Genomic DNA, 16,089 nt, shown 5'->3' on the forward strand with positions numbered 1-16,089 from the left:
CCTCACAGAGGACCTAGGGAGTTAAAAGCCAGCCTAGGCTATGTGAGACCTTGCCACAAACAAATCCTAAAACTGCTTTTGTTTGGTCGACCTGAGAGTTCACCTATGAGTAACTTTCGGGCTATTCCATTGAGGTGGCAATCCAGAACCTTCCAGTATCTCCAGGGCATTTGATTGTGCCTGTGAGTCATGAAACCCGACCAGGAAGATCCCTCTCCGCTTCCTGCCTCAGCACCTGGGCAGCAGCTTTTGAGCTGTGAGGACACCTGCTGGGCAGAGCAGCAGAGTGAGGCTGCTTTGCTTCATCTTCTGCTTGGTTAGGGACGGTGGAAGGTGGAGGAGGGGCCCTGGCTTTCCCAGGGGCCAAGAGATCCTGCAAGAACTCCAGGGAAACGGACGGACGGACGGACGAAAGCCAGATCCTCACTCAGGAAGGGACTTCTTTTTAGGATCTGTCAGGCAACAAATGGCAGGAGGAGGCCCTGTGGGACTTGGGCAACTCTGAGCTTCAGGCATCCTTCCATAGCCCACAGCTGTCCTTGCTCAAGGTCTACGATCCTCAGACACCTGTGCCCACACCTGGTCAGTGACCTCCTCAGCAGTCCCTCCCGTCCCAGCGGCTAGGGGAGGAGTCCTCACTAGAAGGTGCCTCTGCCTCCCAAGGACACAGCTCTGACTCCCAAGGCTGCAGACCATGCTGATCCTTCCTAGAGATCATTACACACAGGATACATGAACATATAGGAAATCTGCTAACCAAGGAGTCCCTTTCCAGCCAAGTGACCCCTACACACCCAACCAGGAATTGCTCCCCAGGGGATTCATCAGCACTAGCTCCTCTGCCCACCAAAATGGACCCTGCCCAGATAATTAGGGAAAATATCCGGCTATCCCATCAGCCTGCATAGAGTGAAGCTGCACAATGAACTAAACTCAAACATCCTGTCTTTGTATTAGTCAAAGCTTTGTGTGTGTGTGTATGCTGTGTGTATGTGTATAAGTAGATTTATCATATGTATGTATACATATATTATATATGTATATATACATATATATGTATTATATATATGTGTGTGTGTGTGTGTGTATATATATATATATATATATATATACACACATTCTCTATATAGAGCATAGCAGGCTGTGGTCCAGCTAGTCTAATGGCCTTTCTATCAAGAGAAAGGCCTAGAATTCAGTAGTTCAATCCACAAGGCTGGATATTTCAGATGGTCTTCAATATATTCTAGAATCCCAAAAGAGTAGGTTCTAATCCCAGTGAAGGAATGAACTTTGAAGAGCAAGGGCAAACAGGCAAAGAGGGAGCACTTTCTTTTTTCACATCCTTGATAAAGGCTGCCAGCAAAAGGTATGGCCCAGATTTAAGTTGGGTCTTCCCACTTCAGATGATTTAATTAAGAAAAGTCCCTCGCAGTTTTACTCACTGCTTGGGTTTTAGTTAACTCTGGATGTAGCCAAGTTGACAACCCAAAATAGCTGTCATAGTCTTCAAGTAAACTTCCAAGAAAAGAACATGCCATATGGCCTTGAGTCTTAGCCTCTTTAAGCTGCAAGGTACCCTAGACTCTATAACTCATGAAGGGCACACATTTCTTATAGTCCTGGAAGGTCAGGATCAAAGTGTCTGCTGATAGCCAGCCTCCTGGCTCACAGAAGTAATTGCTAAAGCTTGTCACTCATCTGGGGAAGACCCAACAGCTTCATTTTCCTGCCTGACCCCCTGTGGTGGTTTGAATATGCTTGGCCCAGGAAGTGTCACTATTATAAGGTGTGGCAATGTTGAAGTAGGTGTGGTCTTGGTGGAGGATGTGTGCCACTATGTGGATGGGCTTTGATGTCCTATGCTCAAGCTCCACCCAGTGTGCAAGGGATCCTCCTCCTGGTTGTCTGCAGAACAGACAGTCTTCTCCCGGCTTCCTTCTAATTAAGACATAAAACTCTCAGCTCCTCCAGCACCATGTCTGCCTGGATGCTGCCCTGCTTTCTGCCATGACAATAATCGACTAAACCTCTAAAATCATAAGCCAGTTCCAATTAAATGTTTTCCTTTATAAAAGTTGCCTTGGGTTGGGAAGTGGTGGTGCACGCCTTTAATCCCAGCACTCAAGAGGCAGAGGCATGTGGATTTCTGGTTCAAGGCCAGCCTGGTCTATAGAGTGAGTTCCAGGACAGCCTGGGCTACACAGAGAAACCCTGTCTCGAAAAAAAACAAAACAAAACAAACAAACAAACAAACAAAAAAAACAAAATAAAAGTTGCCTTGGCCATGGTATCTCGTCACAGCAATTAAACCCTAACCCTATCTGGCTTCCCAAGGTCCCACCTCTTCAGACTGAAGCTTTAGGGTTAGGAACAGTATATGAATGAATGGAGGGGCTGACACAGACTCCTCTCTGCTAAGGTTAGGAGGGGCTGGAGAGATGGCTCAGCAGTTAAGAGCACTGACTCATCTTCCAGAGGTTCTGAGTTTGATTCCCAGCAACCAGCCACCACATGGTGTCTTACAACCATCTGTAATGGGAATCTCACGCCCTCTTCTGGTGTGTCTGAAGACAGTGATGGTGTACTCACAAACATAAAATAAATAAATCTTTTAAAAATATATAAAACCATTCCCTCTGGCAAAGATAAGGCAAGGCCCTGCTGCCTATATCACATCTGCATCTCTGCTGGGCTGTGTCCCCTCTGGTTTACTGGCCTGACCCCAAGTCCTTTGCAGCTCTGTGCTCCGGTTGCAGTACAGTACCTGATGTTACCACCAGGGTGCTAAATCCATTTACCTGAACTTGGGTTTAAAACCACAGCTGATCTTCCAGGTTAAGCTCTTACCAAACATGAGCAAAGTGCAGGATGCTAACATTAGCTGAACATAGAATTCAGGGTTAGAGTTAGGGTTAGGGTTAGGGTTAGGGTTAGGGGTTAGGGGTTAAGGTTAGGGTTAAGGTTAGGGGTTAGGGTTAGGCTGATTCAGGCAGGGACTTGAGGGGGACATTTCATCCTCCACAGTTCCATTGAGGGCTTCTGTCACCTCAGGGAAATCTGGCTTTGCAGATGTTGATGATATCCTTGAGGTAAGGTTACAGAGGTGTCCCATGAGGCAGAACAGTGAGACTGTGATGGACCAATGGGAATAATGACCCACCTGGGTGCCCACCTCTATTCCCCTTGAGCAGATGGCCTGCCCACTGAGTACCCGCTTAGCTGCCCTGCCCTGGTCACTGAATTTCTGGCTTAGGTCCACACTTGGGGATGGGGAGGGCTCCATGGGTTATCCTCTCCATCCCACACTGCTGTCCACTTGGGCTAGGATACCATGCTTAACCCTCCTGGGAATGTCTCATATAGAGCCCCCATGACCGTCCTAGAGAATGAGGGTACCACCTTGGTGGGTCAGGGCTTAGATGCTCAGTCTCCATGGAGACTAGATGTATTGTTCAGCCTGAGCTGGGCATACAGAACAGCCATATCTGGGGGAGCACGGAGTGACAGAAGAACTGATGGGGGTGCTAAGATGGCTCTATGAGGCAGGGGCAACAGGTATGCAAATTCCCCAGAGCAGGAGCACCCCATAAAACTTGTCCCAGACGAGTACCTCCCTACAACATGGGCCACCCTGCTGCAGGACAAGCAACCAGGACAAGGTTGTCCCTGGCAATTTTCTACATGTCTGTCATGCTTCTCTTCGCCTTTTATGTCCTGGATCCTTCACAGCATATTGGCTTTCTTTAGATTCAGATCCCAGAACCTCTAATGACCTCAGTAAGCCCCCTTCCATTTTATATTCAGTTCTTGAAGGGATTGGTGTAAAAAGAGAGAGGCAGGATCTGGCTCCAGGAGGTCTGAGTCTAGGTGCATTCCCGAGCAGAAGAATCAGACACACCTTGACGACTGCTCAGCAGCAGTAACCTCCCTACCCACAGTCTCCCTGAGACTTCTTTCCCTCCCTGAAAGCCTTTTGTAGCTCTGAGTTGGCCAAGACTGAGCCTTGAGGAAGCTACTGCCTTCTCAGGACTGCCACCCTTCCTAAAATCTGACTCCTTACCAATGCTCAGCTCCCCTAGGACATTCATTTGAGCAGCTGGCAGCCTGGACCTTTACCCTGATAACACAGGGGCTTCTATAAGCACAAGTGGATGGCTTCATACAGGTGATCCTTTTGTAGTTCTGACCACTTGAGACTTGCTCAGGGTCTCGCCAAATATGAGGAGATCACCTTTGACAAAGGTGACAAATATGAGGGGATCACCTTAGTCAAAGGCTGTAGATCACCTTGAGCAGCAGCAGGTCCCCCGTGGGAGACTCTCTGGTCCTATAATTCAGGCTACCCCCCACCTCTGGAGATGGCATCTCTTGGCCTTTGATGGTGCTTGGAAGGGCTTCCCTAACAGGGATGCTGGCTAGTGACATAGTGGCCACACCACACCTGAATGGAAAGGCAGTTCCCAAGGGACATGGATCACTCCCAGTCACTGTGGCTCAGTATGTCCTAACAAAGGCATAGCTGGCAGAGACCAGGACTATGAAGAGATAGCCTTTACCACTTGGGACTCGGTAAGTCTATATTGTAAGACTTGTTTCCTCTGAGAATGGAACCACAATGCAGTAACAGTGCCACACAGAGTCCCCTGAACAACTGGCTGGCCAATGGTCCCAGGAACATGTATGCCTAAGGAAAGGGGTCAGAATGACCTTTAGTGCTACTTGTCAGAAGTCAACTCAGTTGTATGTCCTCTGAGTGATGGAAAGAATCTCGGTTGACCCACTGGGGGTGGGGGGGCTGGCTATACTATACTTCTACACCCTGTCTCCTTCCAGGTTATCTCAGAAAAATGAGTCATTGTGAGTGAGACCTGTTGGGAACCCTATTGGTCACAGGATATGCCAGAATGTTCAGCATATGTCCTGCCTGCACTCCCCATCCAGAGCATCCTCAAACCACAGCACACAGGAGGCAAGGAGCTGAGCTACACCAGCTGAGCTCTGCCATTGCTCAGAATACCCAGCACATGTTGACCAGGGAGCCACATTACCTCTGCATCTGTTAGAGCCTCCCACGGGAGCCATCCTATTCTCTGGAGCCGCTTGTGAAATGCTATGTTTAGTGGCAGGTGGCTGGGGACCAGCATCCCACAGCCCAGGCTGGATTCACAAGTACGGGGAGTTGCAGAGTTCTGCTGGGTTGGACAGGTACAAAGATTATGTCCTGGGCATGCCTGCCTGTAAGCCAGTGTGACAGGGACCTGTTCCTGGGAAGACATAGGTTTATCTTGTCCTGAAGCTGGAGAAGACCCAAGCCCGCAGGATTCGCAACCCCTACCTGGCCCATACCAGTGCAGGTCCAGCCCTTAGCTAACTTATCCCAGGTAAAGAAGGACATCAAGTCTCCAAGGTTCTTGGTTCATTGTAAGTTTCTGCACACCAGGAGCATCTGTGTCCTGATCCCTACTCCCCCCTCCATTGCCCCCCAGGCTTGATGGACACAGGTGAACTGCAGGAGGTGGTGGGCAATGTTTTAACTTCAAGCTGCTGGTACTTCCTGCTCACTTTACTCTGCTTTCCCCTGAGCCCCTTTAGGGAGCATTGTTCTGTAAACAGAGAGATGAAGGCCCCCCGCACAACCAGGGGCATTGGTTAGCCCAGGAACAAGGGCTGTCCCAGCCCTGAGCTGTCTAGCCCAGAGGGACAAGAAAGCTGTAGTTGCCAAGCAACGAGATGGAGGCATCAGAGGCTCTAGGAGCGTAGGGCCCCAGGGAGGGCACAGGTGGCCAGCAGAGGGGGTGCAGCAGAGCCTGAGAGGTGGCTTCAGGGGACTCCCTGGTAAGCAACTGACAAACACCTGGCCTGGGAGGCACAGTCAGGGCTGCTGGCCATGCAGGCTTATAGTGATCTCCTAGTGGACCACAATGAGAGACTGATTTTGGGGAGCTAAACGGGGCATGGGTACAAGAGCCATGACTTCAGGGCATTTCCCAGAGAAGCTGAGAAGGGCTGGTGTCCCTGAGTTTCCTGATAGCCCCAATACTCTGTGTCCTCACTTATTCCCTGTGAGAGTCCCTGGTCCCTCTCTTCTGGTAAGGTCACACACAGTTCTATCACTGCAGGGCCTCCTTACAATCTCCTTTAGCTCTGATTTTCTCTGTAATGACTCTATTCTGGATATTCACTTGGAGGCGAGGGCTTTAGCCTACACATATCAGTCCATAGCAGAAGGTATGGTTTATATTCATTTTCTGCGGGATCCCCTAACCTTGCAGTCTTGTTTGCACACCCAGGGCTCTTTATTGGCTCCTTAGCTCCAGGTGGTGTGGCAGCCCCAGACAACCCCGCATTCACCTTTGGGTGCCTGTCACTGCTTGGTCTCAGCACACCACAGATTTCTGTCAGTCTATCCAGCAAACCCAGTATAGCAGTACAGCAAAATCCCAGCTCAGAAGGTCTTCCTCACCTGCTCCTTCACGTGCCAACAGGCAAGGAGGCCCTATACCCTGGCTTGTATAGGCTCACCTAACATGTTCTCAAGCTGAAACCCGGAGCCAGGAAAGAACTCAAATGGAGATTTTCTAGATAGGCATCTCAACACACTGGCATCTACCAGGGGCTGTCGAGTACCCGAGTCTACAGCAGGCTACCACTGAGGCCCCTGACACAGAAATGACTTCAGTGAAGAGAGCCCCTCTGCAGACATCCCATAGACAAAATTCTGAGCATACAAGCCTTCCTCACCCACCACTGTTCATCAGCACAAGCTCTGAGTGTTCCTCACAGTGCAGGAATTGACACACCAGAATGGAAATGAGATGCTAACGCTGCCCCATTGGCATTTGCTTTGCAAGGGGTCTGTCTGTCTGTCTGTCTGAAGGAACAGACACATAATGGCTTACTGAGGGTACACTCACCATCTGGTTCTTGCTTGCAGATTCACAGGCCTCCAGTTGGGGCTCCCAGGAATCTCAGAGGAGATAGTGATGTACACAAAGCAACCAAGGAGCAAACAGTCAGCACCCGAATGTCCCATTCACAGCCCGCTTGATGCCAATTTCATCACATCACAACAGTGGACCAACTTGTTCAGTCACAACACTGACTGCACAATACAGTGCACATAGGTATGACTGGTTAGAAACACCTGAGGAGACAAGCCTACTCACAACTCTTGTCTCCTTCCAGGATGAGGCTCAAGTCCAAGGCAGAAGGCTCACCACTTTACAGTACTAATAAGCCCCACCCCATGTAGCTCCATGTGCTGGATACAAGGTCATAAGCCACTCAAAAGCCCCATCACTTCAAGGCTTACATGGAAAGCTGGCTTCATCTACTTTAGTGTCTGAGAATTCTGAGTTATGGCAGCTTAGAGAGGGAAACTGAGGCTGGGCCTTTCTTTGCATCACAAGGATGAGTGGTTACACCGCCAGTATCCCCAGTCATATTTCCCTTCATGGTTTGTCTAAGACAGTTTCACTCTGTAAACCAGGCTGGAGCTCACTAGCCTTCTGCCTCTACCTCCTGGGTAATGAGATTAAAGGCATGGACCGCTATGCCCAGCCACGTGCTTTCTTAAATTCTGTTTGCCTGGGTTTACAATTAGTTTTTGTCGTTGTTGTTTTGTCTTTATTGATTATAATAGACAGTGTCTCATTCTATGGCATGTAATAGACAGTGTGTCATCTTGAAACTCACTATGAATCCCAGGGTGATTGCCTCAGCCTCCTGAATGCTCAGATTACAGGTAGGGGGACTGTACGCTAAGGTATAATGATTTGCCTTTAAAATTAGAAAGAAAGCACAAGGCAAATAAAAGAATTTCTGAGCAGAAAATAATTTCTGATACACTAGATAGGACTTCCAATACACCAAAGATAGCCTGCCTGTCTGCAATCACAGGGTGTGTGTGTGTGTGTGTGTACATGAACTCACATGTCATACCCGACATCTCAATCCCACCCTTGGCCCCTACAAGGGCCACAGTTACTGGTAATAGGATGTAATTTGGAACAGGAAGATCCTAAGACAAAAATATCTGTTCAAAGAACACCTTGCTGAGAGTAATTTAGATGATAAAGGGCTCCTCTGAGAACAGCTGCCTTGGTGTAAATTGATTTAATCAGATCGATGCCCCTCCTACTTCCTTGAAAGGAGCCAGCATCAGGTGCTCTCACCTCCAGGAGGGGAGGACCTGGAAGATGTGGTTTTCTCAGACCTCTACTTCCTGTTTACATCTTCTTTCCACTTCCCAGGTGTGTGTGTGTGTGTGTGTGTGTGTGTGTGTACAAACACACATGACACATCCACATCCCACCCTTGCATATTTTATCACACACACACACACACACACACACACACCCCCTGTGTTCGAAGGCAGGCAGGCAGGTAAGCTATCTTTGATGTATTGGAAGTCTATGTAGTGAATCATATAGTGTAGTTCTCTGCTCATTCTGGAGATGGCTCAGTGGTTAAGCGCACATACTGCTTTTCTAAAAAAAAAAAAAAAAAAAAAAAAAAAAAAAAAAAAAAAAACCTGAGTTCAATTCCCAGTACCCATATCCGGCAATTCACAAATGTCTATAACGCCAGCTCCAAGGGATCCGACACTCTCTTTTGGTTTCCAAAATCACCTGTATACACATGGCATTCACACACACACACACACACACCCCTAAATAAAAATGAACAGTTTTTAAAAAATAAGTATAAATTTTATAAATTTCACTATAACCCACCATTCTAAGTGAAGTTAGCAGCACTAAGCACATGGACCCGGCTGTGCACTTGTGTACCTGCATCCATCCATCTGGTAAAATCCAGATCTCAAAATTGAGACTCTATATGGCTCTAAGTAACAGCGCCCACCACCTCAGGACCACCTTCTGTCTCTGATAATGTGACAGTCCAGCAGCTTCCTATAGCAGAACTATACATACATGTCCTTTTCTGTCACTCAGCAGACTGCCCTCCTGTGCACCTGTGTCCTTTTCTAAAGGCCGGGTGACATTGCATTATCAAAAGGTAAAATTTGAATGAACTTAGCTATTTTGAGCCACCAGTCTTGGCTGGTGAGTTTTATAAGTGGGAACAGGAAATGGAACCACAGGGAACACCTGACTGGTTAGCTCAGGTTACCCCGTTTTAAAGGGTTAAAGTAGCAAAGACCTCTTTACCAGCCTGAGTGTCAGGCTGGCTACCTGCCGCTTCCTGTAAGAGTCCATGTGATGATATGGAATTTGGTATGAGTGGTTTCCATGTTGGTCTGGTTTCAACAGCTGGGGCCTACCGCAGAGGGTCTACCTAGACAACATCCTCCATGACTTCACTTCACATCATTCCTACCTCGTTGTGGTTCCCCACTCTCCCTCTGAGAGACCTGGACTGCTCTGCCTTAACTGCTATGAACAACACTGCTGTGCATCTTTCTGCATCACCTCAATCTGGCACCCGTGGGGATGCAACTGTTGTTACTTTAGTTATCACATAACTAAATTAGAAGTTGTATCAGATTCATCTGTGGTATGTGTGTGAAAATGTGGGAAAGCAGGCACCATGACACTTGCATGGTCAGAGGACAATGTGCGGGAGTCAGCTCTCTCCTCTCACTATATGGGGTCCAGGGATTGAACTCATGTTGCCAGGTCTGGGGGCAAGTACCTTTCCCTCTGAGCCATCTTGATAAGCACCAAATGACTACCTCTAAACCCTTGAGGAATTCTATACTGTCTTCTCCCAGGGCTTCGCTATTTGACATCTATCAGCAAAGCACAGGGTTCCCATTTCTCCATATCCTTGATAATATTGATATTTTCAACTTTTAAAAAATAGCCATCAGGGGTATAAAGTGATTTTTCATTATGGGTCAGATTATTTTGTTTTAGTTTGGTTTGCTGTTATATTTTAGTACTAGGATAGGAGTCAGGGGGCAAGGGTTCTAACACTGAGCTACGTCCTCAACTTAAGCTATGGTTCCCAACCTGCATTTCTCTGCTGACCAGTCAGTTGAGCATCTTTTCATGAGTTTATTTGCTAGCTATCAAGTCTTTTTGCTCATTTTGAGGTGCTAAGGATAGAATCCAAGGCCTTTTCTAGGCAATGCTTTGTCGCTGAGCTGTATCCCCAGTCCCTTTGTCCATTTTTAAACTTTTTTTTGGAGGGGGGTGGGTGTTTTAGTTGCCAAGTTCCAGTAGTTAATCCATTACCAGGTAGATAATTTGCCAGTGTCCTCCCTAGTCATATTTAACAGATTCTTCTGTCCCTGCAGTTTGTTCACCTTGTGGGTTTAGGAACTGTCTTCCTCCACTTTAACATGCATGCAGTAACTGGCATCACACACACACACACACAGAGCTGGATCCCCACAGACCCATTTCTACATGTGAATAGCACTACCAACTTCATCCAGTTGCTTCCTCTGCAGCTGGAGCTGCTTTAGTTCAGGCTGGGGTACCCTAGACACAGATGCTCAAGTGTCTGTTACTCCATCAGGTTGAGGAAGGCCAACTGTCCTCTCTTGAACACAACCATTCCTATGTGTTTGTCCCTCTAGTAGGTTGGAGAGGGTGGGTGTCACCTGGACATGGAAGTTTTCATGTATTTGTTTCTCCTATTAGGCAGGAGACACCAGAATGGTGGTCATCTTGAATGCCCTGGGGTCAAGGTTCCCTGCTTTGCTGCAGGGTCTGCACCAGCACTGGGAGGTCAGCTCAGGGTCAACCCCACCCGAGGCCTCCAACACAGGTTCTTCCTATCTGGTTGTGATTCTCTTCTGGATGTTGTTGCTTTATTTAAAGAAAATTCCTTCCCATATATGATGAGATGTGTCTCAACCCTAGCCTATTCCAGTTGGGGGGGGGGGGGAAGAAGCCAAGTTAAATATTATTAGCAAAGAAGAGAACAGGACGTGCATGGAGCATTTTCTTGTTAGGCCAAGTTAACAATCACCAAAGCAAGGCTTCTTTCACAGCAAAGTGACAGAACTTGAGCTGGCGCTGCTCACCGAGAGCTAGAGGCATCTCACCGATTACCAGGAGGGCCACACCCTATGAAATATTTAAGCAAAAAGTAAACAGTCTGCCCAGCGGGCCGCAGGTTTTCAGGCACCAGAGCCTGGCCATTAGCTCTCCAGCCTCAGCAGCCTGAAGGGAGGCAGTCTAGTAGTATTTCTGTACGGGAAACCCAGGCAAGGCTTGGGATACAAGTTTACCAAGACTCTCCCTCAGCAGGACCTAGAACTGTAGTGAGAGACATTGCCCAATGTGTGAACACACCATGGAGCTGGCACTCCTCATGGGCCTAACTTAGAAGTGTTCTTGTAGAAACTTCCTCAGAGGCCACAGAAAATATGCTAAGCAACAAACCACAGAGCTACTTGTGGTGAACACAGAGACTCATAGGTAACACGAAGAAGACAGGCACACCAAGGCAACACTAACTCACATGCAGACACCAGAGACTACAAAGAGACAGCACAGAGACAAGACGGCACTGGAGGCCATACACAAACACGCATGCAGACAGAATAGACACAACATGAAAACACACAGATAATATAGAGACAGGGACACAGAGACACAAAGAGAAAACATGACATATACATCATAGAACTCATATGAAGACAACATACATATAAGTAGAGAGACACAAGAAAACATATATTCACAGCATAGAGACACTGCAGATAGTAAGGAGACACACAAGGATGCATAGACTCACAGCCACACACACATGTGGATATATGTACACATCAGGACTTCAGCTTGGACACACTGGGTACCTGACTGGAGAGGGCATTGTTGTAGAAGGTGAGATGTTCTCTTGATCTGGGTCTCCAGGAGACACTAGATCTCTGTGGTCAAGCCCTGAACCACCATCCCTAAAAATATAATTATCAAGGATTGGCAGACATGTGGTCCTACCAGCCATAACAGTGACGGGAAGCAAAATGCCAACCTCCAATCAGGGACCCATATTGGTCTTTGTCCTGGACAGAAGTGAAACCACAGGAGTCTGCAGCCCAAATGCCAGGCAGGGCAGGATAACGGGGGAAGGCAGAGAGTGCCCCAAGCCACTTATGACCTTCTAGGCTGTGGGGGTCTCCCAGGAGCTCTCCTTGGAAGCCTTGCACATATGGCTCTTCTTGCTATCTGGAGACTTTTTTTCCTTGGCCCTTCTGTCTAGGGGGTACTCTCAGTGACTGTCCACTTGGTGACTGTGATGGTAAATGGTTCTGAGATCACCTTTGTCACTGGCCATGAGAACTCTCACCAGAATCCCTTCAGCTAGACAGCAGAGAGGGCCTTCTCTCTGGACCCTTGCCATAGGGCCAAGATCTTTCCTGTGGGTCTTTTGTGCTGAGTCATCATCACCCCTTGGCCCATGCACCTTTCCCTCTGCCACGCTGCTCACTGAAGATACAATAACAACCAGGGAGCAGGGAGTCACACCTAGCAAGTGGCAGACTCACTTCTGTCCCTCTATGGGTGCCATCTTCATCTAAGTAAACAGAACACAGTTCAAAAGCTCAGCATTGAAACATGTGTCTTATGGGACATAAGGCTGAGCAAGCTCTGCAGAAATGAGACACAATATCACACTCATGTCCCTCCACACAGCAAAGGGAGACCATGCCACTGTGTGCAATCTACTCTTGCATACCCCCACCTAATGAGATGAGACCAAAATACTCAAGGGTGTTGGTCTGAGCCAAAGGATCAGCTGGTCCAGCACCCTTGTAACATGGTGAATCCGATAGAAGTGGAAAACTTTGGGAGCTGGTACTAAAGGAAATTGCAAGCCAGGAGACCTGATGTCTCTGGAGATTTAGAAAGTTCATTGTCATCACCTGCCACACATCTATAACCAAAGGTTGACTCAGGACAACACCCCATCCAGCGCTTGGCTCCTGGCACTGTGCCCAAGTCGGACCAATAAAACCTGTGTTTGTTTTTTCAAACTTAGTTTACACTGTGTTAATGAAACACCAAATAATAGGTCTTCTGTTCCCACGTAGGAACACAACACAGAACCACTGGATTGACCGTTGTCTGGAACTGCCACACGGAATCCCACACAGCTGGAGCCAGCTGTCCATGGACGGATGCAGTCAACCAGCCAGGAGACTGCAGAGCTAAGGTCTCAGTACAGTACTGAGTCCTACATCCCTAGAATCCACACGGGGGTGACAGAGACTGGCCCAGCCCTATCTCCAGCCTCCAATGGTGTCTGACCCCCTGGACAGCTAACCTCTGGGTCTTCTAGACAGAAGTCAAAGACACCACCTACAAAAGAGGAAAGGAGGGTAGAGATCTCGGGGCTGAGAGGTCTCCTGGTGAGTCTGCCTAATCTGGTCTCATCTGCTACATCCAGGACTTTGGGTCACGTTCTTCCTCTACATTACTTTAACCGCCTGAAATGGGAGAGGGAGACATGGAGAAGTCTCCATCCATGCCTGTCCCCTGGCATCCTGTCTCCAAGGGTCTCTAATGGGGTTTATAGTCCAGCATAAAGGATTTGGAGGATGAGAGGCAGAAGATACTAGAGTGTTGGCCTGACTCATGCTTCTGGCTCAAGGTGTTGTAGGTGTACAGTATTCCTAGGCACCAATGTCCTACGCAAAAGGAGAGACTAAGTACGAGAGGCTGAAGTTCTTCATGAGCATGGCGGGAGCCAGAAAGCCCAGGTCAAAGTCAGCATAGACCCCAGCCCTATCACACCATCCATCAGCAGATTCTCTGCCTGAACAGTTGGGGGAGACTTTCCAGGAGAACAGTGGGGCTCCTTAATTCAGCAACAAGAGGACCTCAGTAGCTGGGGTTGTCCTGCTTTCTCACACCCACACCCTGAGGCAAGCAGGCAGACAGCAATATGTGACCTTGCTGCCATGCCAAGATTAAGGAAAGTCAACTGCTATCCAGCAGGACAAGCATCCTGGCAACCCTGACTGTCCTCTAAAAGCATGAGACAACTCCTGACCTAGAGCTCAGAACAAAGACAGGTGGAGACATAGCTCAGCATGCCCATGGTCTAGGCAATCTAGGGAATGGGTAACTGTAGCAAGTATGTACACACAGACACAGACATACAGACACACACACACATCAATGCAATGCCCAAGTTCACATGGGAGACAGCAACTGCTCAGACTTTGTTATATATATTAACTCCCCAGACAAGTGACCATTCTAAGTTCTTAGTCACAGTGTCACAGCATACCCTCATCCAGGTCTCTAAAAGACTGCATGTGTGCAACATGAACATAGGTACCTGTGATAGGGCCTCTCCCCAGCTCAGCAGGGCAGGGCATGCATGGCATCTGGGTATCAGGTGTTTTTAGACCAGTGCCAATCCAGCTCTGGAGACCCTACTCAGGAAGGCAGACAGGTAGGTAGGTGTTCAGAAGGTAGTGGTCTCTCACAGAATGCCTGCCTGTCCAGTGCCATCTGTCCTCCAAGTGGGTGGGGCAAGCACCAGCTCAAGGGCCAGATCTGGTTTCATCTTCACTCTGAGACCCAAAGTAGGGCTCTAACACAATCTGGAGAGTGCATTGCGAGAGAATGCTCCTGTCTCTTGTTACCCAGAAAGTCTGGCTTAGCTGATGTGTGGCCAACAATAAATTGTACTGTTCCAGGATTCCCACATGCAGGCATGGGTTACAAGTCATTCTAAAGGCTAGTAAGTCGAGTGGGCATCCACAGTGAAGTTACACTCACAGTTCCCAGCAAAGGCTGGCTGCCTCAGTCTCCCTTGTACCTTCAAAATCCCTCACCAGGACAGAGGAGACAGCTCCTATTCTCAGCAGTCCTAAGTGTGGGGGATCCAGCGTTAGTGGTCAGAAGACAACCCCGAAGCTATCCTCCACCAACCACCAATATTCCACCGATTCTTACAACCACTCTACAGAATGTTACAACCTACAAGGTCCACAGGACATCAGGCAGGGCCAAGGATTAACAGGACTAAATTGTGGGACAAAGGACACCAACTGATTCCAGAGCCAGCGCTGTAACACTTGATGACCTGCAGCTATTCCCAAAGCTAGCAGGCAATGGCCACCTCCTGACACCTGGACAGTCTGTCACTCGCTGCTCCCACAGAGGTAGCAGTGACCCACTGGAAGGATGGCTTAGCTGCACCTACCATAGCGACTGGGCTCGCGGCAGTAGCGCAGAATGGGCAGCGCATCTACTTCTTGAGTTTTCAGAGCGGCCGCCAGGCTGGGGTCGGGATTGGGGTCAGGGTCGGGGTCAGGGTCGGAATCCGAGCACAGGCGCTGGCTGCCGCCTTCTGCCCTGGTTCCCGCGTCCCCCGTCCCGCTCTGTGCTGGGGTCACCACGAAGCGCTGGGACATGTTGGCGTCGGAACGCCAGGCGCCGCGATGACTGCTGGATGCGAAGACTGCCGGTGCTGACCGTGGGTCTCGGGGAGCGGGGCGGGGCAGGGGCGGGGCACGAGGTGGGGGCGGGGCAGGAGGAAGCCGAGGCGGGGGTGGGGAGGGGCAGGACAGGAGCAGTGGGGGTGGGGATGGCTGGATGGAAGTGGGTGGGTCTGGGAGAGTATAAGAGAGGATTCGGGGCTGTGAGAAACTTGGGCTAGGGGTAGAGGGTGGGACTGGGGCAGGAGGTGAGAGCAGAAAAGAGCGAGAATGAGAAAGGGAGCAGGGACCTGGATAGGAGACGGGAGCGAAATAGAAGAAGGCAGGTAAGGGGCGAGTGGGACTTGGATGAAGTTGCGGGCAGGAGTACGGGCGAGTTGGGACCTATGGGAATGACCTGTCCTGAACCTAAACAGACGATACTTGGGCAGGAAGATGCAGGGCAGATGGCCTGGGAAGGGCATTCGATGGCCTATCTGGTAATGGCAGTACAGATCTTACTGGTCACTACCTGCCCACAAGATTGAATCTTTGGTTTCCAGGATGGTCACTTCAGTGTAGCTCTCCTGCCCGGGTCCCACCCCTTTGCCTAGCCCAAGATTCTCACAGCCCCTGATGCTTCTCAGCCCTCTCTTATATTCTCCCATACTCACCACTTCTATCCTGCCATCTCCACCCGCACTGCTCTTGTCCTGCCCCTCCCTGCCCCACCTTGA

General features: G+C 49.1%; 1 protein-coding gene across 2 annotated transcripts in view; it reads right to left on the bottom strand.

The window, feature by feature from the left end:
• Positions 1–15,408, bottom strand: part of Slc12a7 (solute carrier family 12 member 7) — an 83,556-nt gene extending 68,148 nt beyond the window's left edge. For both annotated transcript variants that reach the window (XM_021181012.3, XM_029468666.2), the window contains exon 1: positions 15,139–15,408. In XM_021181012.3, the coding sequence (XP_021036671.1) occupies positions 15,139–15,349 (211 nt within the window). In that variant the 5' untranslated portion in view covers positions 15,350–15,408. The remainder of the gene's footprint in view (positions 1–15,138) is intronic.
• Between the last annotated feature and the right edge of the window lie 681 nt (positions 15,409–16,089).

The sequence above is a fragment of the Mus caroli genome, unplaced genomic scaffold (assembly GCF_978045245.1).
Source record: "Mus caroli unplaced genomic scaffold, Mus_caroli_1 scaffold_15, whole genome shotgun sequence".
In the NCBI taxonomy this organism is placed as follows: domain Eukaryota; kingdom Metazoa; phylum Chordata; class Mammalia; order Rodentia; family Muridae; genus Mus; species Mus caroli.